The 26,928-nt window shown below is 42.5% G+C and overlaps 1 protein-coding gene across 7 annotated transcripts; it reads right to left on the reverse strand.

Annotated features, from left to right (window-relative positions):
* Nucleotides 1-2,868: 2,868 nt before the first annotated feature.
* SETD7 (SET domain containing 7, histone lysine methyltransferase) lies at nucleotides 2,869-25,590 on the reverse strand. 7 transcript variants are annotated; one of them, XM_015625429.2, is made up of 10 exons: nucleotides 25,471-25,590; nucleotides 21,038-21,167; nucleotides 16,587-16,788; nucleotides 12,828-13,017; nucleotides 11,084-11,165; nucleotides 9,756-9,873; nucleotides 9,312-9,469; nucleotides 8,720-8,806; nucleotides 5,763-5,864; nucleotides 2,869-3,583 (listed from the first exon to the last, which is right to left on the reverse strand). In XM_015625429.2, exons 1-9 carry the CDS (start codon nucleotides 25,508-25,510, stop codon nucleotides 5,789-5,791), a joined length of 1,083 nt encoding a protein of 360 aa, XP_015480915.1. In that variant the 5' UTR covers nucleotides 25,511-25,590; the 3' UTR covers nucleotides 2,869-3,583; nucleotides 5,763-5,788. The 7 variants fall into 7 exon arrangements, 6 of the variants coding, with proteins under 6 accessions (XP_015480915.1, XP_015480914.1, XP_015480913.1 ...); XR_004496882.1 differs by having other exon boundaries at nucleotides 5,763-8,806; XM_015625428.2 differs by having other exon boundaries at nucleotides 2,869-5,864.
* Nucleotides 25,591-26,928: the final 1,338 nt, after the last annotated feature.

The following is a 26,928-nucleotide window of genomic DNA, read 5'->3' on the forward strand; positions in this document are numbered from 1 at the left end:
CGGGACACAGGCGGCGGAGGGGGTCCTGCAGTGGATACAACACGGACTCAAAGTATCTAGACATAGGAGGCTCAAACTTGCTGGAAATAATCCCGGGTTTACTGTCTGTCGTCCATCCGGGGCAAGAGAGAGACCGAAATGCCCTGGGTCTTATCTCTTATACCAGGGGGCAGGGGTGATCAGGGGATGCAGGGAGGTCACAGCCAATAGGAAGGGGGAAGGGAAAGAAGGTTTTCAGGTAGGAACTAACATTACACAAACCAGAGGTGAATTTTACCCTTGGGAGATACCAAGATTTTTTTACATGCACTACAAGTCCACAGATGTAAGGAAAATTAGTGGTTTTGCACCATTCTTTATGTTTTCATGTTGGTTACATAGAAGTATTTTTAGTCTCTATTTTTAACAGTTTGCTAATGTCCATGACAATGTATTTATCACATTACCGTTCATATAAACTACACAGTGTATACATAAACTGACAGATTATACTATACAAAAGCAGTTAAAAGTAAGTATAAATTGTACTATACCAAAATACTTTTGATACAAAAAGTTAATCTATAAATGTGAAAGCCAGTATTATATTGTCATCTATAACAGGTTGCTCAGAGGTCTTGTTGGATGTCACATCACTGAAAGTGTTCAAGGCCAGACTGAGGCCTTGAATCCCAGGGATGGAGTTTTGAGTAACCTGGTCTAGTGGAATGTGTTCCTGCCCATGGTGGGAGAGCAGAACTAGAACAAAGATTCCCCTGGCACATTGCTGCCCACTCTCTGTTGGAAAGAGCAAAAGACCCTGCGCTGTTCAACAGAAAACAGCTTGGGAGTGCTGTTGATGAAGCATGAGCCAGCATGTGCCCAGGTAGCTAAGAAGGCCAAGGGCATCCTGGCCTGTATCAGGGATGGAGTAGACAGCAGGACTAGGGAAGTGATCATCCCCCTTACTTGGCACTGGTGAGCTACACCTTAAGTGCTGCGTTCACTTCTGTGCTGCCCATTTGTCTGTTTTGGAAGACAGGTGTCTGCTAGGGAAGGCAGAAGCCTCCCTTGGAATGAAAATGTAGACCCTCTTCCTCCGAATTATTATAATTTTGAAATCAAGGGGCTCTCAGGAAGAGATCTGGGGATAGGAATAACAGTTCTTTACTAGTATTTATAACAAGGCAAACAAACAACAATAACTACAGTGTTAGCAAGAAAACAGAACCAGGGACCCTGTGACAGCTTTCTCAGCTGAGACAGGAAGGGATGGAGGAGAGGCTTTGCTTCACAAACCGCCTCAGGCAGTCAGTCCTGGTGCTACTGCAGGGCTCTGAGGAACACTCAGCTGGGAACAGCAGGAATGAGTTGAGATCCCGGCCGGTGGCTGAGGTGGATCAGCAGCTCCACAGTGGTGGCTGGCACTGCCACACGTCTTGGCAGAACAGGTTCTCAAGCACCCACAAAGTACCCACAGTCAGGTTTTCCCTACAACTAATGGGTAAAAATTCCACAAGTGAGCCAGAACTTTTAGAAGGACACCTAACCACCCCCAACACCATTTTATAAAGGATTTTGAGGTGCTAGATTGTGTCCAGAGAAGGGCAACAAGGTTCATGAAAGCTCATGTTTTCTCACATGCAGAAAACATGTTTGAGAGAGCTGGGGTTGTTTAGTCTGAAGAGGAGGCTCAGGGAGAACCTCATTACTACAACTCCCTCAAAGGAGGCCATAATAAGGTGGGGGACAGTCTTCCCTGCCATGTCTTCAGTGAGAGGACCAGGAGAAATGGCCTTAAACTGAGACAGGGGAGATTCAGATTAAGTATTAGAAAAAACTTTCACTCTTAGGGCTGTCAGGTGTTGGAACAGGATTTCCAGAGAGGCTGTGGAGTCATGATCCCTGGAGGTGTTCAAGAGGCATCTGGGTGACGTGGTTTAGGAGTTACAGTGGAAGTGAGAGGTGGATGGTTGGACTGGTTGACCTCAAATATCTCTTCCAACCTTGATGATTCAACAATTCTATGATTCTAACATGCCCCCAGGCACTTCCAGCAAAATCCTAACAAACACATGACTAAAACCTGCCTATCCCTGAAACATTTTTTAAGAAATCAGCTCATATGTCTGGTATAATTTGTTGAAATAAACTCACTGCACCTCCACAGTATACTATATATTCCCGGGCAGGACTGGAACACAGCTAGGCTGGCTAGCACATGGCACCATCCACAATCCCAGTGTCATCTTCCACAGAGCTTGCAAATACACACCAAGCACGCATCCTTCCAGCCTGTAATGACTGCAAAAGTTCAAGTGACAATGTCACTTCTGCATCCTTGCAGAGAGGGGAGGGCAGAGTCTTTGCATATCTACACCCAGCACAGACAAGAGAGGCTCAGTTATCTCAGCAATTATGATCACAGAGGAGAGGAAGGCAGGGCAGACACCGAAAGTGCTGCCCCCTTCCTCACCACTCAACCAGCAGGATGTGAACATGGAATTAGGAGACAGAGCAATAGGTTACCTGGAGGGGAGGCACCCTGCTGCACCTCCCCGCTGCCTCAAAGGAAAATATATCACACTTTAAAGCAATAGTTAATGACACTTTGGTTGGGATGTTCTTCCATACCACAATACAACTGAAATCCATGTTATGCGCATTGAAGAAGAAGAGTAAGAAAAGCAGCAGAGGGGCCAGAAAAAAACAACAAATGGCATCAGGTGTTCATTCACTAGTTACATAACACGGCCTGGATGAGATTAACTGTGTGAAATCCTGCTTCTGTGCATCAGCAAAAACTCTGGTCAAACAGGACACAAGGAAAGGGGAGAGGTCAGAGGATGCTCAAAACTGTGACACACAAATAACAAGCAGAGACAATGGTATTGTGTTGAGTATTTTATTTTTGCATTGCCTTCATAGCGCAATTAAAGCAATTTTTAAAATCACTTATTACAAATGTTTGTCAAGTCTGTTTTTCACCAGAAACACTTTTCTTGCTTCCTTGCACATACGCCCAGACACACTATAAAAACCTCATTCATAACATCAAAGGAAGGGCATTCATCATTCATGTAAACAGCTTTCTTAGAGTTCTCCATTTTTTAAAAGTCATGAATAAACTTACAGATGTTCAGTAAGGCTCATAGTTCGAGTACAAATGTCATAAAACACCTATCAAGTACTGTACACAAGTAAAATACTCTGGGGTTAACTGTTAACACATGTATTAGCTTACCCCAAAGGTTATTCTTTAGCACTTAGTTCTTCAGAACAGAGACACCCAGTAATTATGGGCTAAAGAGTATTAAAACAGCAGAAAGCCCAGCAGAAACCGTTAAGTAATACAATTTTAGTCTGGTTCTTAGAGTTAAATTTGTTACATATGTGGTAGGAAAAGTTTTCTAGAAAGGAATTTACAGAAAGGAGGGATGGTTCATTTGTACGATATCATGAAGAGATAAGCTGAGAGGTACGTCTTGAAAATGTGACTAGCCTTGCTATTGCAGTTATTTATGGTATGTAATGCTGCATAAATACTTCCCCAAATAGAAGAAATGATAATTTGTAATTGTAAGGATCATTTGTCGCATCTCCCCTTAGAAAAAAAAAAAAAGAAAAATTATCTACTTACTGGTATTCAATTACACGTGCATCTTACAAAAAGACATCCCTTTAAATCTGGTTTAGATTTTACTGGAACTTTTTTGTTTAAATATTCATTCATGAAAATATTTCATACAAACATCATTTTACATACAAATGTTAAAATTTGTGAAGCAGGTATTCCCAGACTCATGATTTTATGGCTTGAATATTTAATTGCTTGTAATTTTTGTATAGATATTTCTCCTAGGGGAAACCAAGAGAGTTAAAATAAAATGGTAAACAGAAAAAGGGCAGGAAGTTCCAATGCCTGAAGACACAGGAGGGTCCATTCAAAAGAGAGCGATCCTTGTGTTCAAAACCTTTGATCTGGGGCAAGTAAACATACATTTAATCTTGCACCTTTGTTTTTCCTCTTTAAAAAAAAAATCCCTTATAAGATTGTTTAGAAATTCTTTGTCCAAAAATACAGTTCTCCTGTTTCCATTACATGAAGCAAAAGGAACAAGTTCACTGCAGGTGAAGCCCATTTCCACTCACAGATGAAGCTGCTCCCATGCCTGCTTTCCTCGCTTGGATGCTTTTGGCACATAGCAGTGCAGTGGAACTGAGGGCAAGCAGCACCCTTGCATGTAAGGAGATACTTCAGTGCCATTGTTTCTAAAGCAGTTTGGCTTTTTTTAGTGCTTGGAAGTGAGGTCCTCAGGCACCCACAGCTCCAGCAATTCTGCCGGGCCACAGGAGAACACAGCAGCAGATACTTGGCTTTGTGTAAATGTTGCCTCATCACAACGGCAGTGTTTTCCAAGAGACCATCAAATTGAGTGAAAGGACACAAATCACAGAGGTCTCTGGGACAGAAGCTACACCGCTACACCCCTGGCACAACCCAGGTGGGGAGCACTGGTTTGACTGGAGGACAAGGGCAGACTGGGAAGGAAACAAAAGAGTGGCATTTTCCATAATTTCTGAGTTTCTCTTACCATACAGGATATGTTGGCTACTCTGCTCCTCCAGTGCCTGACAGAGGGTGAGAAATCCCCATGCTACAAGACCCTGGGCAAAAACCCACTGCCATCTGTGTGCAACACTTCTGTATTGGGAAAGGCTGTGCCAAGGAGAAGCCTGCCTAGTTGCTCCCAAAACACGCAGCCTCACCCTATGGCCTCCCAAAGCTCCCAAAAACCTCCCCAGGAGCTTCACCTGATTAAAAGCATTGATCATACTAGGAGGTATCATGGCAACTATGGAAAAAGTCAAAAAGCTCTCACAGGTGAAATGCTATGTCCATGTATTTCCTTTTACTTTTTCAGCAGTCAAGATTTACAGGTATCTACATAGGGAAGTTTTTTTATAACCACTATTAGAAAACAAGGAAAAAAAATCCTTTTCAGGTTTGTTAAAAGAAAATCAGGATCCCCCAAAAGTAAAATTACAGCACAAGACTCAACTTCAGACACCCCCTCCATGGCCTAAGCCCTTTTCCTTCTTATCCAGTGGAGTGACCTCAGCAGCAGGCAGCTCCCAGCTGCAACTTTTCTGGCTCTCCAAGAGTAGCCACTTCCAGAAAACAAAGCTTCTATATTTTTGGTGACAAAACCCTGTGCTGCCATTGCAAGAAAATCCAGTTCAGAGCCTGTTTTTTGAAGAGATGATCAGCAGCCTCCTAATAGAGAGTGATACAGGCTTCTCATACAGGAGCTCAAGTAACTCAGAGAAGCCATGCGCAGTACTGCAGACCAAAGGCAGAGATTGGGAACTGATCTGTACCTGAAAAATGCAACAATTCCAGGTTTTCCTATGCTACTCTTTAGTCACCATGGGCATGCTGAGAGCCAACCACCCACTCAGGCTCAGCTGACAGTCACCAGCTCTCCTCCCAGCTTCTGTGCCAATAGGAAAGGTCTTTGGCCAGACTGTAAGAAGTGGAGCTCCTTTACTTACTGCATTCTCACCAGTAGTCAGCTGCATCCTACCGACCTGAGAAGACTGCTGTGCAAGGTGATGCTTCCTCTGCCCCAGATGAAAAACATGGTTGGGTGTGGGTCTTTTGTCTATGGATATGTCATCACACTCCCAATGAGGAGCTTTGTGAAGCTGGTCCTGCTCTCTAGGTGAGTTCCAGAAACACACTGATGTGTTAAGGCATTATTTGGAGTTCTATAACTAACCTGTGTTTGAAGCAGGGGATGTCAACTCATACCGCTGAAGGACACTGAGCTCTTTCACCACCCAGTGGCAAAAGCCATCTCAGCCATCTCCACTCTAACAGACTAGGAAGAGAGAGAAAACAAAAGAGTTAAAAGGCTTGGTCCTGAATCAAGCCAAAGCAGCTCCATAATCACAACTTTTATAGAAGGTTGATTGCTTAAGAAGGGAGCTACAGAAGGACCAACAGATTTTACAGAGCTGAGAAAGACAGCAGAGGTAACAGAGACAACAGCCACAGCTGTGGCATGCTACCTACCAGGCTACACATGTGTACAGAAGAATCTGCTAGACTCACCAAATCTTTTGAAAAGACACAGGACGCATCTCAATGCCTTTTTTTTCCATAATTTCCCTATTTTAGGATACAATCTTCAAGCCTGATGCACAAGGAGCACCTATATTCAATTTACCTCAAAATCAGGCAATATGAAGACTGAGAAATCTATTAAAATGTAAGCAACTCCACACAAAGAGGAGATTAGCAGAGGAATCAGAGACTGCTCAGAAATGAAGGGAAAGGAGCTTTAGATATTAGCACATTTTAAACACAATTCCCCAGCAAGCACAGAGACCAGCAGTCCAAAGCAGGTTATCAAGATTGTGGAAGGAGATACCATCCATTCCCAGCAGGGTTCAGTCACATCTTCCCTCTGCTCTTTCCTGCACCTAAACTCAAGCCTCAACTTTGCAAACTTCATGATCTTGTCACAATAAACCCCAAGATACACATAAGAGCTCCCTCCTTTCCTGCAAGTGGCTGATAACCTAAAGTAACGACCCACAGGCAGGTAGGGAAAGATGAAGTCATGCATTTCTTTTTGAGAATCATCTACTGAAGCTGAGTGGCTGACTGACCTTCGCCACCTCTCCCTCACCTGTGGTTAGCTCTACCTCTGCACACTCAAGTGAGTCCCTGAGCTGTCACCTCTGTTGTGGACAAGACACAGAGCTGCGACCTGAGTGTCCAGCACAAGGAGATGGGAGGTGTCATGTACAGATCACTGCTGAAAGAGTGTCACAACACCCTGAGCCTGCCCGTGCACATGCACAGACTAGCTTCTGTGCAAACTGAAATGATGAGGTGATGGAAAATGCTTGTGAGCAGGTGCAGGGACTAAACAGAGTCCAAGGTTAGAGCCCCAGGTTCTTACGAGTAATTCCTAACTTTCCTCAGGTACCAAAGCAAGGATTCTCAGACTGCACATAACAGCAGCCTCATCTTTCTACCTGCAGGTACCAAACAAATTCTCCCTGCACAGCACCCCAGACACCTCCAACAGTTCAAGCAAACAACCAAAATGTATTGCAATAGAAAGGTAGGTCTAATTCTCAAATCATTTATGTTACATATATACAAACTTTTAAAAACTACAAACATTTAAACAAACTGTTGCAAATGCATTTGAGTTTTCCCTAAGCTGCCAAACCCAAAAGAGAACATCAGAGTCCCAGAAAGGCTCCAGTATCCAGACCAAGACAATACATTATTTCTCTCTTATACAGGATTAGGCAAGACCAGTACAGCATCTGAAAACCATACCATTTCCCTACCCCTGAAAAACCCCAGCACACAGCGCTGCAGATGAATATTCACAAGCCCCCACTGTTGGCTGCAATGAAGCTATGGATTGACTGCTGTTTATAAATACGAGCATTGAGTGATGTTTTTACATTCATTGTTTGTTTTTCAAAGACAATCTTTTAACATCTTTTCTGTCTTTAAAAAAAAAATCTTATTTTGATACCTCATATTATATTGATTCACTGTGTCATAAACCAGAACTACTAAAAGATGGCTATAAGGCTATGTTGTTCTGTCAAATGAACACATGGAAAAAATACAGCTCTCCTTCACCAAGGTCTGCCCCCAGATACATGCACCTCCTTTCAGAGAATCCACAGGAGATCCAAGCATCTTTTGCCTTGAGAATTGGCCCCTTGAACACGTGAAATACACAAACCAACTTATGAACACTGATGTAAATAATGTGCTTGCCTTCCAGAACATGTACTTCTGGAAGTCTTTCAACAGCAAACCTGTCTTCTCCTTTTCACAAAATCTTCATGCAAAGAATAGCTTCATTTGCATGTCATAATAATAAATTAAATAAAATAAGCCAGCCATACAGGCTAGATAAATATTAGGTTCAGACATGTTGCTATACTATTTAGAGCCACAGAGACCAACACACAGCACTCTCACATACACACACAAGCCTTTCCACTAGTTAGAAAGGATTTTCTCCTGCAGAAGAGGATTTGTAGAAAGAGCAACGTTCAGACAAGAGGAAAGGGGAGTTAAAACCCAGCCTCCTATATAATAATAAATAAACTGCTCTATTGCAAGATTCAGATCAAAGGTTTAAAAAGGCAAAATTATGCTACTATTAGAGAATATCAAAATATTACTGTTATAATCACAAGTGGCATATATGCAAAATGCAGTTGCACAATAATGCCTAGGCAGATAGAGAGCAACACTAAGTCTGCCGACTAAAAGTGAACGATACACTCATTTTAGTTTCTTTCTAGTCTTTTGGCATCTTTGCATGTGCAAAAGCAGAAGCTACCAAAGAATACCACATCTTGTATAGAATATTAAATAATTTCTTCAGATAAGTGCAATGCTAGCTAATTTTTAAATCTGCTATGAGTAACACAGTCAAACCTAGTTAGTATCCAAGGAACTTATCTCTTAACACAGAATGCAAGGTTATGATGCAACAGCATGAACAATCCCTGGTTGTCCAGTTTTCAGTATAAAGGTAGTGCATAGATCCAAGTTTCTGTTTCAGTTTGCTGAGTGGAGAAGGCGCTCCCATGTCACTTTTGCTGGGCAGCCTGGAAAGCCTTCAGTTCCAGCTGGTACCACTCTGGTGCTTCAGGCCCATTCTGCCCCACAGGGTTGTGATCATACCCATAAGCCACTGTCAATTCCTCATCCTTCTCCACAGCCCTGATGGTACGGATACACTTGATGGGCCCAAAACGAGGATGAACAAACCTAGGAAAAAAAATATTTGCTAGGCTCATCTGTCAATTCACATATTCTGCCAGCCCCTTTTACAGTTCCAGAATTCACTCACTTCAGAGCAATACTGCATAACTGAATTACAGATTTGAATCAACCTCATAAAGATTTAAGAATATGAGCAAAAATACTGATTTATCAAAGCATTGGTAGTTCAGTAAATACAGTGCAGTTCTAGCCAAGCTATGATTTAGAGAGCTGTAATTCTGCATTTTACAATCAAGAAATAACTCAAAGTTCATGACAAAACTAACAAGCTGCAAACTTCAAGAAACTCCATGGTATAAGTCCCAAAAGACCTCAAGCACCCATAATGCTAGCTCATTTCCAACACAGCCTAGGTGAGCAGAAACTCCTCCAGTGCCTCAACTCTTCACTTCCAGCCTACCACTGGTCCTCATCCAGCTGCCAAGAGATCCCCTGTGAGCCCAGACAGCCAGGCTGCAGCTTCTACCCTAAAACACAGGGCTGTACTTACAGCTCATAGGTGCAGTTAGGAGTGAAGGAATGGTTGGCCTTATGCCCCAGCGAGGCACAGTACTTGGCAGCGTGGTTGTAGGGCTCTGGCACGTCTATGACTGTTTCATCATCCAGGGATATTGTATTTCCATTGAGAGCCCAGTCTCTGCTGTCTACCTAATTTGCAAGGCAAAAATCCAATGTCTGTGTGGAAGGGTCAACTTTTTCAGCAGTCTGAAACCCAACATTCAAAATATATGCAAATAAAGATTTTCAAGATTTATATCATTAAAAAAACAACCCACTTTTTAAATCTATACATAGGTCAGCATGCACTTTCTTTCAATTAAACTCCATCATGTTAAATCAAGGGTGGGAAGTTAGTGGGTCTAAGACCGTACTATGAGAAGAAAATTTTAAGAGGAGCAATGAAAATTCAGACTGACTTTTTTCTTTTCTTTACCTCCTGGTGTGTAATTCGCACTCCATTATAGAAGGACATCACTGTACTGGCTTCTGCTGCTATTTTTGAAAACAATCCTTCTCCAGCACTGGAAATGAGAGAGACATCCACATACACCCTACAAAAGGAACAGGACATGGAATTAGCGACTGGCTGCAGTTTTAATCTTCAAGAAGTACAACACTACTGGATAAAGCCCAATACTTCAGTATAAGAATAAAGCAAATAACAGTAACACCACCACCTCCTTCTTCTTCCAAACCTCTATATGGAACTCATTCCCTTCCTCTCTTCCATATGTTCTCTATTTTGTCAAAACTGAGATTTAGACGGGAAGCTTGGGCTGACTTGGATAATTGCTATTTTTTTTAGAGCAACAATCTCCTATTACTCCACAATGATGGCTTCAATTTAGGAACACCTTCAATAACATAACTGAACCCCAGAAGTCCCCACCAAGCTGTGGTTGCTGGTATGTACGTGCACTGAGGAACAAGAGTTCTCATGGCGAAGCACCACATCTTCAGGAACTTGATGCAAATTAAAGCAAGTGTTTTCTTAAGCACTTTAATATTTAGATATTTCAGAGTATCAAAAAGTGCCTACGGTTGAGGTACACACAGGGCTTCCATTTTACAAACCTTTACACATCTTTTAAGTTTCAGATGAGAAAAGGTTTGCAAGATTAGGCCCTAAATGTTGGAACCCTGGGCACAGAGAATTTCATGCTTTCTATGCTGGCAGGCACAGACCTACAAAAGAACACAGTGTTTGACCTAAGGCCATGGAAAAGGCTTCCAAAATTGACAGACAGAACTGAAACTGTGAATGCGTAGTTTGAATAGAACTGTGTTATATCACTTGGTGGAAAATTTAGACTTTTAAGGTTTTTAGAATAGAGTAATATGTATGCAACAAGATGGAGGTTTTAGGGCATTAACTTACCTTGTTCCTTCTCCTCCTGCTTCATAGATTTTAGTAATATTGTGTGATTGGATAGAAAAATCTGCAGTGCGGAACACAGGTGTTTGGTTATTGGGTTTTAAGTAAAAATAAATTAGTTGCCATTTTTAATTGGGTAGTTGACACTTAAAATGCCTTGCAAAGAGATACCTGGGGCTTCATTTTCTAGACTGTTAGCTTAGTGTACAGATGAACCCACTGCCTGTGAGAATGTAATATAGATAAAAAAAATAAACAACTGAGTCCGAACATGAAAACAATCTCTTTCACTCATTCATCCTGACGTTGAAGAAAAGAACCCAGAGACATTTGACACCTAAATAGGTAACATTAAAGAAATATGGGGAGAAGAAAAAAAAGCTTACCTCTCTGATTCATAAGGATCAGGAAGAAGGGCATTTGTAGAAATGCAGGATGAAGTAGATTTGTCAAAACTATATACTGGGCCTAAAAATACCAGAAATCAATGAAGGAAATAAACTAATTGGCAGTACTGAGAGTATGCAATCCTTAACTTAATCAAGAGATTCAAAAATTAAATTTTAATGGCTGCAAAAAATAAGTGTTACACTTCCAAAAAAAGGCACTGAACAGAACTGCACCTGTAAAAGGCCTTAAGTGAGATACTGCTTCTTGATTATTTTTTTCTCCTCAACATTCTAGAGTAACAGTACTAACACAAAAAGGTAATATATATGTTCTTCAAATTACCAATTTGTAGAGGACTGGATACTCTTTCAAAACTGACCCTCCTAGTGTCTCTAAATAAAATTTAGAGGAAAAGCATGATTTAAGAGGATATATTCAACAGCTCATTTTAAACCACCCCCCTAAAAAACCCCAAAACTTTATTACTTCAAATATGAAATGTATTTTAGTCCAAATCCTTAAGAGACTTCAGCCAGAAGATAACAGTTAGTAATCAGAAAGCATCCTTGCTACAGTCCTTTATTTTTTGCCATTAATAAGCAACTCAGTGGTACAGCTCTAATTATATTCTTACATTCCTCTCCCAAATGCCAGAGGACTATCTTGGAGGTAGATTAAGGAGGAGGTGAAAATAAGATGGGAAAAAGTCCCACAGAACAGAATCCTAAGAAGTCTGATATAAGACCTTTGCCCCTGGTGTCCAGGATCTGTTCTGGCAGAAGGCAGCTTCCTCCTGAGTGTAACTTCATCCTATTTACAAAGCACAACCATGCTTGATGAAGTTACACTCAGGAGAAAAAACTCGTAACTCTTAATTTAACTTAAAACTCTTACAAAGTAAGTTTAACTTAAAATTTTGTTTTGCTATCATAACTGAGCAATTAAAAAAATAAACTCGCATGCATTCGCTTGTCAATACCTTTTCACTGAACTTTATGTGCCTAGTTCATATTGTGAGACAATTTTTGCTGGCAGAGCAATAAATACATTAGCACAGTCCCTGCTTGTTACTGCATCTTAACCCACACTCCTCCCAAACATCACATACACCTCAGAACAACCAACCCACTCCAAAACTATAGGTTCAAGCCACTGGAGAAGGCACCACCCCACCCCTATGCACTTCACAGCCACTTTCTGTCAGCAGGACCTGACACACTGAAGGGTGCTGGTGACCATTACACAACAGCTAAATCTGGTTCACTAATTTCAATCTCAGCCCAGCAATGCAGGTACCAAACACTGACTGACAAACCCAGCTAACAGATTTACAATCAAATCAGGGCCTCCCTCTCCTTTTGCAGTTACTTCACTGAAGAAATACTGCAGCTGTGGCTGCAGCTGTACCACTATCATCAGGGTGAATGGAACAGGTTTTCCATCTGGCACAGAGGGCAGTGGGATGTATGACAAGCAGGACTGTGCCTATGACCACAGAAGTGAGAGAAGAGCTGAAGGGCTGTGAAATGCAGTTGAGCAGGACCACGCAGGGGGCACTTCCCATCTGCTCTCAGGACAAAGACCACCATCCTCTCTGCCCAACCCTTACTTGGAAAAAAGGCCCCTCACTAACAGCCTGTGACATCACACCCAGTCTCCAGTGGGGAACATCACAGGAATCAAGCTGTCTGCAGTAAAAGGCTGGTAGCAGGAATAAAAGTTTGTGTTAGCTGAACTTACTGCCTGGTACAACTTCAAATTGAGGTTTCCCATCCTCAACAGCTGTCAGAGTTGCCAATTTTGCTTCTATCATTTCTCCATCTATGAACCTTCCAAAATATGCAGTCTTTCCATCAGGATACACATAGGCTATTTTCTCTCCAGTCATCTCTCCATCTTCATTCACTTCTCCCACAAGGCTGCCTCCATCCTGAGAGCAAGAAAGCAAGAAAGAAAAGACAAAGCATTTAGTTATATTTTACTATCCCTGATGCCTAAGATTTTTAGCTTTTTATCTTCTTCATGCATTTGTAGCTTTGTAGACTGCAAATGTGCAGCTGTAGCTTCTATTACTTTTTCCTATTCTTTTCCCTTACAATTAGAAAAATAAGCTAACATTTTAAACACATTCCTAAAATATTCTTTAGTTTTATTCCAAGAAGAGTACCAACTACAAGGACGTTCTGTTTTCCAACCAGAATCTGGACCTGACATAAGAAAAGTGGGGCAAAAGAAGCCTGTGGACTGCTTCCAGTGGGGCAGAACCTGAGGAATTATCACCTATTCAACTAACTTTTTAACTGGACAATATATGAGAGTTATACTAATCAACAAACCTTAGAAAATGGTGAATTTACTGTACCCATGTGCAGTTTTCAAGTAAAAAAAACCTAAAAGTTTTCAAGTAAAGGTTTGCTTTTATATTCACTCTAATGTTGTTGGGAAGATCTATTTTCTAGGCAACATCCTCAGTAAATGAAAAGGGTTTTCTCCAACTTTTTAAAAATGCAACAGTAAATTCAGATGTGAAATTATGGAAACGAGAGAGAAACAGACACATGAAGAAGCTGGATGAAGTCATTCCAGTTAGGATAAAACTGATTTCCTATGTTGTTTGGAACAGGCAAAATGTAAGGTCTTTCCTTCCATATGACACAAATATTTAATTTCACTTGGTGAAAGCATTATGTGTACAATGCGCAAAACAAGGACCAAAGCCACATAATGTCCAAGTTTGATTACTATGATACTGTGCTGGAGGAAAAAAAAAAAAGAATTAATACTACCTTGCCAATTCATGGTACCTCTAAAGACTTGAGCCTACTATGGAAAAATGATTCCTGGAAAAATTATTCCCAGAATGCCCCCCAATATCAGCTGGTAATCAGTGAGAACAACTGTTTGTGGAAAGCAATACCAACACTTTCCCTCTCCAAGGCTTATGCATTTCAGCTCCAGGTTTTGCTATCTGTGATTTGCCTGCAGCTAAGGTTAGATCTATTTCCAGAAGTGCAGAAATGAGATGCATACATTAGCACAGGTCTAGCCACTTGTTAGGGTTAGGAGGTTAGGATTTTTCCTTTTGTTGCTTTCTCCCACCGAATTTTGTCCCATCTGTTGCTACAAAACAGTAACTACCGATACTTAAGAGAACAAAAGATGAGGCTAAAGGGGTGGGGGAGGTGGGTGTTTTTTTTGGAAGGGCAAAGATATCGAAATTTTTCGCCTGGTGGTGAGGGGCTGAGCTCAGCTCCTCTCCCTCTGCATCGGAGGGGAGACAGGCTGTGATCACTGTGGGGAGAATTCACCACCACTTCAAGGCTCCGTGTCGCGCTGTCTTCTCCTACTGTGAGTAGAGCCCTACTACTGGGAGTGGTCGTTGCACTGAAACCTTATTAACAGTGTACCTCACTACAAACACCCCTCACCATCTACTGGGGTGACTGAGGGGAAACCCTGGGACCTCCAGCCCCTCAGAGGGAGCCTCCCTGCTGCAACAGGGGGTTGTGCTGCAACACACCCCCACGCTCCCCACCACCTCCCCACTACAGTAGCGGAGTTTCTGATACATTTACTAGCCGGGCACCTGTTCATCCCAGCCCACCCGCCATGACCACATGAGAGGTGGCTGCGCGCGTGCCACAGCGCCCCCTACTGGCGCGGGGGAATCATCACGCCTGGCCAGGAGCCACCAGCGCCCCTGCCGGCTGTGTCTGGAACTGCATCGAAAGGGAAAGCGCCTGACAGCCCAGAGACGGCTGCGGTTGTGTTTCTGGCTCTGCTCTGTTTGCTGTGCTGCTGTTGTTTGTTGCCATGTTTTTTTATACATACATATATATATGTGTGTGTGTATATGTAAATATATTTATATATATATATATAAAAATATATATGTGTATATGTATTTATACATATGTATATATATATATATCTCTGTGTATATATATCTGTATGTCTATATGTATATGTACACGTACATTTAGTAAAGTGTTATTCCTTTTTCTGTATCTTTGCCTGAAAGCCCCTTAATTTCAAAGATAGAATAATTTGGAGGGAAGAGGGTAATATTTTTTCCATTCCAAGGAGGTTTCAACCTTCCTTGGCAGACACCTTTCAAACCTAGACACCACAGGTATTTATTTCAAAAAAGACAAGGAAGATTTGGAATCTCCAAATAACACCCTGAAGCAAGACCAGCAGGTATGGTGTGGAAACAAACTGATTTATATCAAGACCACTGTGCACCGGGTCTATTTCAAAGAGACACCATTTTGTTCAAGTCCAAGGATGAAAGAGTTTCAAGCATGCTGTAATAGGAAACAGTGAACCTTAAGTTGGGGAAAAAAAATGTGCACATAGTCACAGAGTCAGAGTCATGAGGAAACAATTGGTTCCATGGCAAGGAGTTTTTTGGAACACCTTGCATCTTTTTGTCTGGCAAGACAATAATGATAAACAACCTCTAATTATCCACATTTCCAAAAGGCACAGCAACACTTTGTCAGCTGGAAGATGAAGCAAGAGATACATAAAGTGTCAGCTATGTGAATTTTATATACTAGGACTGAAAAAACTTTTGGCAGCATGCACCAAACATTTGCTGATACTAATACATGCTTAATGGCAAAAGTGTAAACCAGTAAATACAATAAACAGCCAGTGGTGGTAAGCATTTATAAATCAATCTGCAACCAAAGTTTGCGCCACATGTAGCACAGAACTAAACTGGTTTTTGATCAGCAGCCTAATTACATGCAGATGTTATCCCCTTCTTAGCACGAGGTAAGATTGAAAGGTGCAACTCTGCAGGGTAAGGCTGAATAGGAATTATATTTTTTAAAAATTCTCACCAAAAAAATCCCTAAAAACTGTACAACAGTCATTGCCTTAACTAAGCATGGTTGTAAAAGAACATAAATTCAAAAAGATAAAATACTGGTTTACTTAATTAGCAAATCCCTTGTCCACAACTCCACTCAGAGACACAGCTCCCACACCAGTCATATCTGATGTGTTGGGCAAAGCCAGACTTCACAAGATATCCTGCAGAAATGGAGACAAAGTCTCTCCTCCTAAGAGCAACAGGTTGCAGTAACTGGCATGGCTTCCAAGCTCCTCACCTGCAGGCACCACTACAAAGTGGCAAAATCATTAGTCCAGCCTTCCCAAAGAGATAATGCATAAATTATTAGTCATCCTATTTCTACATTACATAGAAATTATATATAAATGCACTTCCAAGGGCTTGGGTTTCCTGGAAGATGAAAATGGTGGAGGGCATCTTGCAGCCTGCCTCACTGAATCTCACCTACTGGGCAAACATTCAACACCAAAATCTTCTAACTTTGTGTTGGATTATCCAAAATCAGAATGCCCAGATCATTTACCCAGACCTATCCAGATTTCTGGATATCTGGGTCATGGTGGGTATTTGTTTCAGCTGGGGAGAAAAGAAAGGTACATAATTCTACAATAAGGAGAGCAGATGGTCAGGTTTACCGAGTAATAAATCCAACAGACTCCGTATCGGATGTTGTCTTTATACTGCCCTTTGAATATCAGCCGCCCATCACTGTCATACTCCTGGGCTGGGCCATTCAGCTCTCCATCCACGTAGGTGCCATGAAGGACCACTCCATCCTCGTAGGTGTAGATTCCTTGGCCTTGCAGGGCATCATCAACGTAGTACCCCTCCAAAGTGCTGATGAAGAAAAGAAAACAGCAGTGGAAAACTGTTCACCGCTCAGCTGTGAACCCAAAGCCTCAACACACTGGGACACCAAGGTGAAAACCTGGAACTTGTTTCTATGGAGCTCCAAAGGCAGAAAACAACTTACAGCACCCTTTCATCAGTGTGTGCTGCATGGACACAGCATCACTCATCTCAATCACATACTTGCCATTTTCTGTAGGCTGGAATAGTCAGTAAATGGACACTCCCGGCCAAAGAAGTAATTCTGTTCAAGCAGGCTACTCTCACATTAGGATTTTCTACCTGTTACATGTGGACCTTCACTGACATGTCTCTGAAGAGATGAAATTGAGCTGCTGTACACATGAACAGGGCACAACTGCAACCTGTCACAGTTCAGCGTCAGCTCCCCAACAATACACTTAGCAGCCATTTGTACAGGCCCCACTAAAAGCAGTAATTTTTCATGTATTTCTCTTGAAAAAGAACATAGCCTGTCAAACAGAACTAGTGCTGCACTTGGATTTAAACAAAGAAATTCTTCGTTTTGGTTTTGTCTTGCAAACCCTTTACTATCACCATGAAAGAAGGTCTATTCAGGTATTTCATTCTTATGTTAGGATTAACATAAGGGAACACAACCTGTTTAGCTTTTATTTCAGCACATTTGCTGAATTCACATTCAGCCAGCTCTCAACATACACATATTTTCACTGCATAATTTTTTTCCAGATGCAGATATCCAAGGTATAAGCCCAAGTAGTGTCTGTGAGCACATGACTATACATGTCATGTCTAGATTTACAAGAGCTGTGGAAGGAATGTTTTTTCAGAATTCACTTTCTCATTTCTAAAGCTTCATGCTCTATTTTTACATAACTTTTGCAAGCTGGATGAAGTTTCCATGGGAAAATACGTTACAGTAAAAGCCTCAGTGCACACCAGATGCAAAACAACAAGGGGCAGGAAAACTATTTTACTTTTCAGTCAAATGGATTTCTTGATCCAGGCTGCTACAGAGCTGAACAGACAGCTACGGCACTACAGCACACAGAAGGATGAGAGACCAGCAGAAATCAATGCCCTTACTTAACTATAAATGATGGTCCTTTCCCCTCTAATTTATCACAGATCACTAGGTTTGAATTCCATTGTAGTGACAACACACATAGGGTGCGCATGTAGGATCACTCTCTAAAAGAAGCAGCCACCCCCAGTTCATGTAATGAAAAACACTAAAAATCCTGTCTTGTTACCTTTAATTGCACTAGTTGATGTTAAAACATTGCTAAATTACAACAGGGCTTCATCCCTGGAAAGAATATATTTTCTTTTACTGTAACTCAAACTTCTATGTTTTCTTTCTTTGCATTAAGCTCCAAACAGTGACCAAAAGATCCATCTCATCTAAGGAAATACCTTAGGAATATTAAGGAAATACAATCTAAGGATGATACCTTAAGAAAGAGGTCTATGTCCTTCATAACCTCACTTAAAAAGTCAGGTTCAGAAACTCTTATGTTGCTCATAGTTATCTAGCTATTTTCACCCTGTTCCCACTTCACTTTTTTTAAGCTCTCAAATTATGGTGTCTGCAGCCAGACACAATAATTGCAACTAAGACTTGACCAGTACAAAGATAAATAAATAGCTTCTGTGTCTTCCATAAGCAAAACCTTTTTAATACAAACCCTGAACTAGTCTGTATTTCTCTGGTTTGCTTCTCAGATGATACTTCTGACAAAATAAATTCTATCTAAGTCAAGATTTATCAGATGTACCATCTTCCCATTATCCATTATGCCTAGAAGGGACTGAAGATACTCCTTATCTAAACTATCTAAATTAAACCAGTGATATGAATTGGAGAGGAAAAGACTTACTCCAATATCCTTCCAGGGATTAAGTTAATATCATACAAACCAATCCATTTATATCTTGCTCCCTCCATATTGAAAACTCAGAACTTTTTCCCTAAAAATAATGGTTTTCTAATGTGTTCTGGGAGATGTCAGTTTACAGGAGTTTCCTATTAGGGAGGAAGGGCAGCTCTGTGCCAAGCATGGCTCTCATGCCTGCCTTTATAGTGCAAAGTGTTCTGCAAAGTTCACTCCAGAACCACTGGCAACAAGGAAAGTTCAAGTCCATAATCCAAAACAGGGAGTATACCAGAGGTGAAACTTCTCTCTCTCTAAAAATATGCTGCAATTTTTTGCATTTTCTTGAAGGGGAAGGAAAAAAACAACTGATATTTCATCCCAGGTTTCCGTTCCCCTAAATAATCAACAGGAAGGAGGCAGCTATTCCAGTAAAGGGAAAAGTTTCCTTGACCAAACAAGGCAGCCAGGAAGCCAGTCCTATTCCCCAACACTCAAAAAATGAGAATGCTTACACCGCAGCCTGTATTTGACAGGACTCAGCTGCCCCGCAACAACAGATGTACAGCAGTACAGCTGTCAGCCTTTACTCAGTAGCCTGCAGGGAAACACACCCACGAGTATTGAAACCAGCTAGCTTACTGCACAGGATGCTGCAAAGGGAGAGCTGTTTTGAGACATTTTTGATATTAATTGCTCATCTTCATGAGCACTCAGCCTTGCCCATGGCACAGTTAATGGAAACAGCATGTCCTGCTTTATGCCAGGTCATTCTTATAACATGTCATGATTCCTGAACCATCCATTTCAGAAAGCAACTTAGTCTTGCTAGCTGGGCACAGCTAGATAAATGGCATCTTCAGTAATTAGCTACTGCTCAGTTAAGGCTGCTTTAGCTAAATAAAAATATATAACAGTTAATGAAAACACCCCATTTTCCAAAACCACACTGCAGACTATTTTTGCATATTTTCATTCTGAAAAGTATCCTTTTCATTCCTGAAAATCAGTGGCCAGCTATTCTAGTTTTTTAAAGGTTAAAATTGAGAGAGGGGAAAAAAAAAAAGGAAGAAAAAAAAAGACTTGGCAATACTTAAGCAGTAAAGACTCAGAAGCAACTTGACTCTTCCCACTAAATGCCACCTGTACCCTGGATTACATGGAGGAGCAGCCATACAAACAAAATAGTGGGTCAGTTCCTCTGACTATACAATCAGCAACTACACTGCTGAGATCATCCACCAGCACAGAAACATTAAGTATGCGTGTCCACAGAGACGCTAACAAACCAAAACTATTTTAGAGAACTCAGCTGCTGGGCAGTACTCATTTTCAGTTACTCTGGTAAGATTTAATAAGGCCATTACCAACAACAGTGAGGATTTTTCTTCATCCAAGCTTGGAGGCCTTTCTACACAACTGAATAAATATATTATCTTTCTCATGAAAAAACATCCCCTGTATGAAACAAGGGCAAAGGCAAATATAGACAAGAAGCTGACTCACTGAGACAGCACAATACCTCGGCTCCTCCTCAGAATTTTGCTAACCAGGAAGAGAGTAAACTGGGCACAACTGTCAGTTTAACAGCCGCTGTTCAGAGTGTCACCAACAGCTGCAAAATCATGAAGAATTGTGTAATTTTATACTGCTGCTCCCTTGGAGGAAGTTCTGAGCAACTGCCGACAGGAATGCTGCAGTGGTGGTGGGGGGAAGACTTACAAGGTGTTCATAATGAGGATCAGAGAAGAAAACACATGCATAGGCACAAACTAGCCCAATTTCACTGTCACAATTCCCAGTGAAAAGAAGGGAAATTATAGTGGCTTTTCTGAAAGTAAATCAGGCCACAAGGAACTTGCAGAGGATTAACTAGAGTTGATAACAAACCTGTTTTTAACACAGTCCTTTAACTTACAAAACAATTTGACAAAGCAGAAGGCAAGCCTCTTCTGTCAAGGTCCTATGTCTGTGTGTGAGGGCTGGCACAGGGAGCTCCTGGTCCAGATGCACTCTCTGTGTAGCTCTTTAAGGCAAAGAAGTCCTCCTGAAGTAATGAACTTTGATGTCCAAGTCACTGTCAGCATGGTTTTTAACAGTTTAATCACCTCCCAATTTCTTATAATTTCTAATCAGCTCATAACTTTACAGTGCTAGAAGAGCTCACACCACTGCATTCTCCCTCCAGGAAACAACTACAGGCACCTCATCACACACAAACCCACCACAGGAATGGCTACAGCAGCAACAAACCTTCCAGCTACAGTTTTTAATGAGAAATCTTATCCAGAAACTCAGCAATATACAGTCATTGCAGATTAGTTTTGCATCATTACAAGCAGAAGGAAGAATACAGAAGAAAAAGCAGAGTCAGAGTGTACCTTCCATCAAAAAAGCAGAATTTGCCACGGCCATTTTTTTCTCCATGCACAAAATTTCCTTCAAATCTGTCTGTTGATGAATAGGTTATTGTACAGAATCCATGTGGTAGCCCATCATCATCTAGATGCCCTGAAATAAAATAAAAAAAAAAAGAAGCAACAAAATACATGACTTTTTATACAAGATTTTAAACCTTCTCTCATTATGTAGCTGCTTGAAATGCAGTAGCTCCCTAGTACAAAACAGTAATTCGGATCATTGCTGTTAGGAACAGCGATCAGGCATAGTATACAACTGAAGTTTGTACTTGTGTAATACATAGCTTAATATAAAAATAAAATATAAGGATGAAAGAAAAGGGATGAGAGATGGGAGAGAGAAGATGACAAGCAAAACTTGTTCCTGAAAGAAACAAAGTTTATATTACTCTAATTTGTATTAATATACATCTTCAAAAATACAATAATTCTTTATGTAAAACATGTATTTATTGGCAAGAACAGGATAAGAAAAGGTTTGATATTTTCTTTTGATAAACACATGCCTTATGATAATATGGGTGTGCCACCATGCAGCTGTATTCACAGGTATTTAAAGAAATAAAAGTATGTAATGTCCATAAGGCTGTGTCCATGCAATATGACGTTGTCATACGTCATATGTCAACGTTGTATTTAGTATTTTAAATGCTGTCCTCCAGTGCCTTTCTGATGTGTTATATCCTGTTCCCACCCCTAGCCATATCAGTTTTCCCTATTACATCTGTTACACAGAGTGAAACCAGAGACAACACAGTTGGATCCTCACCTGCATGTTTTGTGTTTTACTGAATATAACTGGCCAACTCTACTAAGTTAAAGCATAATAAGGCTCCTATTGCATCTCTAACTGCCTCTTCAAAGCCAAAGGAAGTATTTTAAATGATATTTACTGCCTGGTTTAGCTATGTGAGCTTTGGCTGCAGAGCTCAGCAGGGCTGCTCTCAGCACAGGGACACACCTGAGTGGGTGCTACAGCTCCCACAGTGACATTTTATCAGGTACAAATTTTGCATGAAAACTGTCAAATAAATAACAGCTAGCCTATATTTATGTCCTGCCATGCTTCTAACTAAAACATTGCCTCTGATTCCTCCAGTCTCCTGGTGACGCATACACAGCCAATTAGAGATGAGAGACAGTGTATGCATCCAATTATTCAAACTTTGGGTCAAGCTCTTCCCTGACAAAATTTGCCCTAAACTGAAAAGGTTCATCACACATATGGAAAGGCTGAAACAAACTTTGGTGAGAGGGGGACTGATTTACAGCCCAGGCTGATGCAGGTAACAAGAGGCACTTCAGTATTACCAGACCTTAAGTCCAGTGCCAAGAGAGGGAACAAGCTGTGCAGATTTGAGTATGCACCTAGAAAGGTGCAAAGGAGAAAGTAACAGCAAGGAATCAGAACTCATCCAAGAGCCAGGATTCCCTCCCTCACCCCCCTCCCTTGCATGCTCCACCAAGCTTCTTTTGCACTTTTGTGCTCTCACTTCAAGTCCCTAGTCCAAACTAACTGAAAACAGTTAAAAGTTTAAGAATCCAGTAAAACTAATCAGGCACCGTTTATCAATTCAAAGTGAGAGAAATAATAGAGTAAAAAAAGAGGGAGAAAAAGGTGGAAGGAACAAAGCTCTATCACTAAAGGCTTTTAATTACTTTGAAGAGGAACTCTTTAAACAAAAGCTGCTCTTTCCAAAGAGGAGAAAGCCTTTTTTCCCCTCCCATTCTGTCAGAACACCCCTTTTTGTAGAAAGGACAAGTTTTACCTAAATTTAACCAATTATTATTAATGGTTAAATATTAATAAACAATAAATTAATGACCAATTTAACTAAAACGTCAGTAACATTTCTGATGTGGACACCTCTTTTAGACCAAAAACTGTTAAAATTTATAGTTTTAATTAAAGGCCTTTTAAATTAAGTTTTATCAATATAGAAGGGTACAACTGGTTTAACTTAACAAACCCTAAACAATACAACAGCTGTTTTACCATCACTACAGGGGCAAAACTTTTATAAAACACTTGGAATAAAAAAATACACTGATAATATTGGTACATAATACTATTTTAAAAAATACCCAAAGCAACAACAATAAATAAACACCCTAGCAAATTTGTTCTGTGACTGTTCAGCTTTGTGAAGATTTTGCTAGAATGCAAAAGCAAACATAAAATCTGCCATGCTTGTACACAGAACATATGTCAGGACTTTTGCACAGTAGGATACAGACTACCTCAGAGATTTAAATGGTCAGCTTTGATCCAATGGCCTCTATACAGGGTCTTAATCTCAGCCACAATACAAAGAATCCAATTATTCTAATGTGCTAGACGTTTTCCCTTATTAAAAAAAAATAAAAAATAAAACCATGCCCCCACCACTACAACAAAACAAGAAACACAGTCTCTCTTAGACAACAACAGAAAGAAACACAACCTCAAGTTTCATAACTTCATAAATACCACTTTTTTCTGTATGGCTGAGGCCTTTGGCTCTAATTCTGTCCCAGATTAACTCAACAGAAGAAACCCTCATTATTTCATGGGGAGCACTGTGTTCCACTTCCCTTTCTCACCTCTCTCCTCCATTTTCAAAAAATAAATCCAAAGCATCTAAACAGATTTTTAAATTATTGTAAAACCTCACTTTTGTTGCTTCATTAAGGGTCTCCCAAGATTTCCTCTTAGGTACAACAAACTTTTCAAGTTTTTTTTACTTTAAACCCTAATAGGGGCTAGTTCACAATGGAGTCACTTACCAAAACCACTGATGTACACAAAACAAAGATAAAAGCCCTTATTGTCAGTATCAATCACTATTACTTAACAGATGACATATAATATGCATCATCAATAAAAAATCCTGGCCACAAAGATGCCAGATGAATGTTTGAGGAATAACAACAATGAACCAAACTCCCCCTACAAAAATAAAAGTGCTGATTTCTATATTTCTAACTTCCTTCGGGTAAGTGCAAAATTCTATTCGCCCCCAGAATGCATCCTGCTTCTGTCTCACTCAGAAAAACACATACATTCATATACATTGCTGAATAAAAGATACTTTAAAAATTTGTTTCCTTAGCCCATGGAGATGCCAAACAAACCCATGATACAGAACACTTTATCTGTGATATAAGGATGCCTCAGACAACTGCAACCCACTGATCTGAGGAGTCAGGAGGAAAGGCAGTGGAAAACCACATCTTTAAGGACACAGGACACAATCCATCCATAGGAGTGCCGCACTCTCCTCACATCTATGTTCTACACAACAAAGCTTCTCTTTGGCTCCGACACCACACACCTAGACAGTAACTCCAGCTCTGAGCAGCAGATGCTTAACTCACCTCTGTTGTCAGACTAAGCTGCCGTGCAAAGACACCTTCCCCGGAGCTACTCGCTTTGAGGCCTAGTCCTTCTACCACAGGAGACACAAGGCCCACGGCAAACTCCCATTACTCGCATCTTAGGGAGCAAGGAGCTGCCCATCCCAACAGCTGAACACGCCAAACAACTATTACCGGCAGGACCACGGTCCTTCTGCAAGGAATCTTTGGGGAGCCGGTGGTTTCCCACAGAGATGTCAGGCTTTGTTTCCCTGCTCCCAGACGCCACGGGATGACAGCCTGCTGGGGAGCTGCATCCCTGCTTGCTAAGGTTTCCACCAGCAATTCACTTCCAGAGGTCACGCGCCTCTGGGTTTAGAACTCTTCAAGGGTCAGCTATCCACACATGTGAGGTGAATCGAACATACAGGGTGTATATTAGCTATAAGTTGGCCCACCCCTCTCCAAGGCTCCAACCTTGCTACCCATGGATACAGCCACAGTGTCTTCTTGGACTCGCTCTTTCTTTTCCTTTCTCCATTTGCATGTATGTGACTGCCGTCCTGGCTCCCTGGGCTCTCCCCAAAGAAGGGCATCTCCATGTCCCTCAGCCGCCGGGGAAAGGACTGGGCAGCGGCCGCACCGCCCAGGGCGTGCGGGCTGTAGGCCACCGCCCGCACGGGGGCACAGCAGCTACAGCAAACCAGTCATGACTTATTTTTGACAGTAAGAGCTGAGCAGACGCCATCCCCGCGTCCGGGGTGCAGAGCTCCCCGCTGTGGCCGGAGCACTCGGCGGCGGAAGGCCCCCAAAGCGCCCTCCCGGTAACGGCGCCAGCGAGGCCCCGGCTCCCCCCGGCTCTCCCCGGCCCCGCCGCCAGCCGAACTCGGCCACGTGCGCGGCCCCGGCCCGTCCGTTGCATAAGCCCACTGATGTCATGCACTGTGCCCGACCCCGGGCACCCAGCTCCGACCGCGGTCACCGCCCTGCGCCCCTATAGCTCTTGCAGCAGAGCCCGGCGCCGGCGGGCCTCGCTCCCCGAGCCGTGGCACACGCACCTTCCACTATCTCCTCCAACGTCTCCTCGTCGCTGTCCATGGCGGCGGCGGGCACGGGCAAGGCGCAGCCGCGGTACAGAGAGCGCGCGGGCGCGCGCCTCACGCCCCGCCCCCGGCATACTCCAGGGGGACTCGCCCCGCCCTGAGGGCGTGTCCGAGCACGCCCCAGGCTGTTGAGGGCCGAGGAGGGGACGTCAGGAGGTGGTGGCCTCGCCCGTCAGAATAAGGTCGCGAGGAGTTCCGCGTTGGGCCGCGGCTGGTTTCGTGTGTCCTCATATAGGGCACCGAGGGCGCGAGAACGCCAGCTGACTCAGCGTTGGTCCTCCAGCGCATTCTGTACTGTCCGTCCGTCGGCCCTCTGACCCCGACTAGAGTTGCCGCAGTTTACCTCACAAAGCCGGAGGGTTGCCGGCAGCTGTAGGACATCGCTTCTCCATTCCCACACCAGGGACCGCTCACCTGCTGCTCTTACCACAGAATCGCGGAATATGCGGAGCTGGAAGGGATCCATTAGGATCATCGAGTCCAACTCCTGGCCCTGCACAGCAACATCCCAAATAGCACTGTCCAAACACTTTCTGAACTCTGTAAGGCTTGGTGCTGTGACACTTCCCTGAGGACCCTGTTCAACCTGCTCAACTACTCTCTGGGTGAAGAACCTACTCCTGACTTTCAACCTAAACCTCCGCTGACACAGCTTCAGACTGTTTCCTCCAGTCCTGTCCCTGCTCAGGAGAGTGAAGAGATCAGTGCCCGCCCCTCTGCTTCACCTCGTGAGGATGTGGAAGATTACACTGAGGTCTCCCCTCAGTCTCCTCCAGGCTGGACAAACCAAGTGACCTCAGCCACTCCTCATACAACTTCCCCTCAAGGCCTTCACCGTCCTCATGGTCCTCCTTTGGACCCTCTCTAATGGCTTAATGACTGTTTTATATTGCGGCACCCATAACTGTCCCCAGCACTCGAGGTGAGGCTGCCCCAGTGCGGAGCAGAGCGGGACAATCCCCTCCCTTGCCCACCTGGCGATGCTGTCCCTGATGCCCCCCAGGACAGGGTTGGCTCTCCTGGCTCCCAGGGCACTGCTGACTCACATTCAACTTTCCATAGACCAGGACCCCCAGGTCCCTTTGCACAGTGCTACTCTCCAGCCTCTCATTCCACAGTCTGTCCCTACATCCAGGATTGTCCCATTCCAGATGCAGAATCTGGCCCTTCACTTGTTGAACTTTCTACGACTGATGATTGCCCATCTCTCTCATTTGTTGAGGTCTCTGCAGGTCTTCTCTACCCTCAAGGAAGTTGACAACTCCTCCCAGTTTACTGTCATCAGCAAACTTACTTAGCATTCCTTTGAGTCCTGCATCCAGGTCATTAATGAAGCTGTTGAAGAGCACAGGGCCACTGATGGAGCCTGGTAGAACCCCACTAGTGACTGGGCACCAGCCTGATGTCACCACA

Source organism: Parus major, chromosome 4 (assembly GCF_001522545.3).
Source record: "Parus major isolate Abel chromosome 4, Parus_major1.1, whole genome shotgun sequence".
Taxonomy (NCBI): domain Eukaryota; kingdom Metazoa; phylum Chordata; class Aves; order Passeriformes; family Paridae; genus Parus; species Parus major.

Coding starts and splice junctions, on each gene's coding strand:
- SETD7 (XM_015625427.2), bottom strand. CDS start 25,510: ATGGACAGCGACGAGGAGACGTTGGAGGAGATAGTGGAAG. Junction 11,166..12,827: donor ATTTGAAGTTGTACCAGGCA/GTAAGTTCAGCT, acceptor TGGTATTTTTAG/GCCCAGTATATAGTTTTGAC. Junction 9,470..9,755: donor TGCGAATTACACACCAGGAG/GTAAAGAAAAGA, acceptor CTTGCAAATTAG/GTAGACAGCAGAGACTGGGC.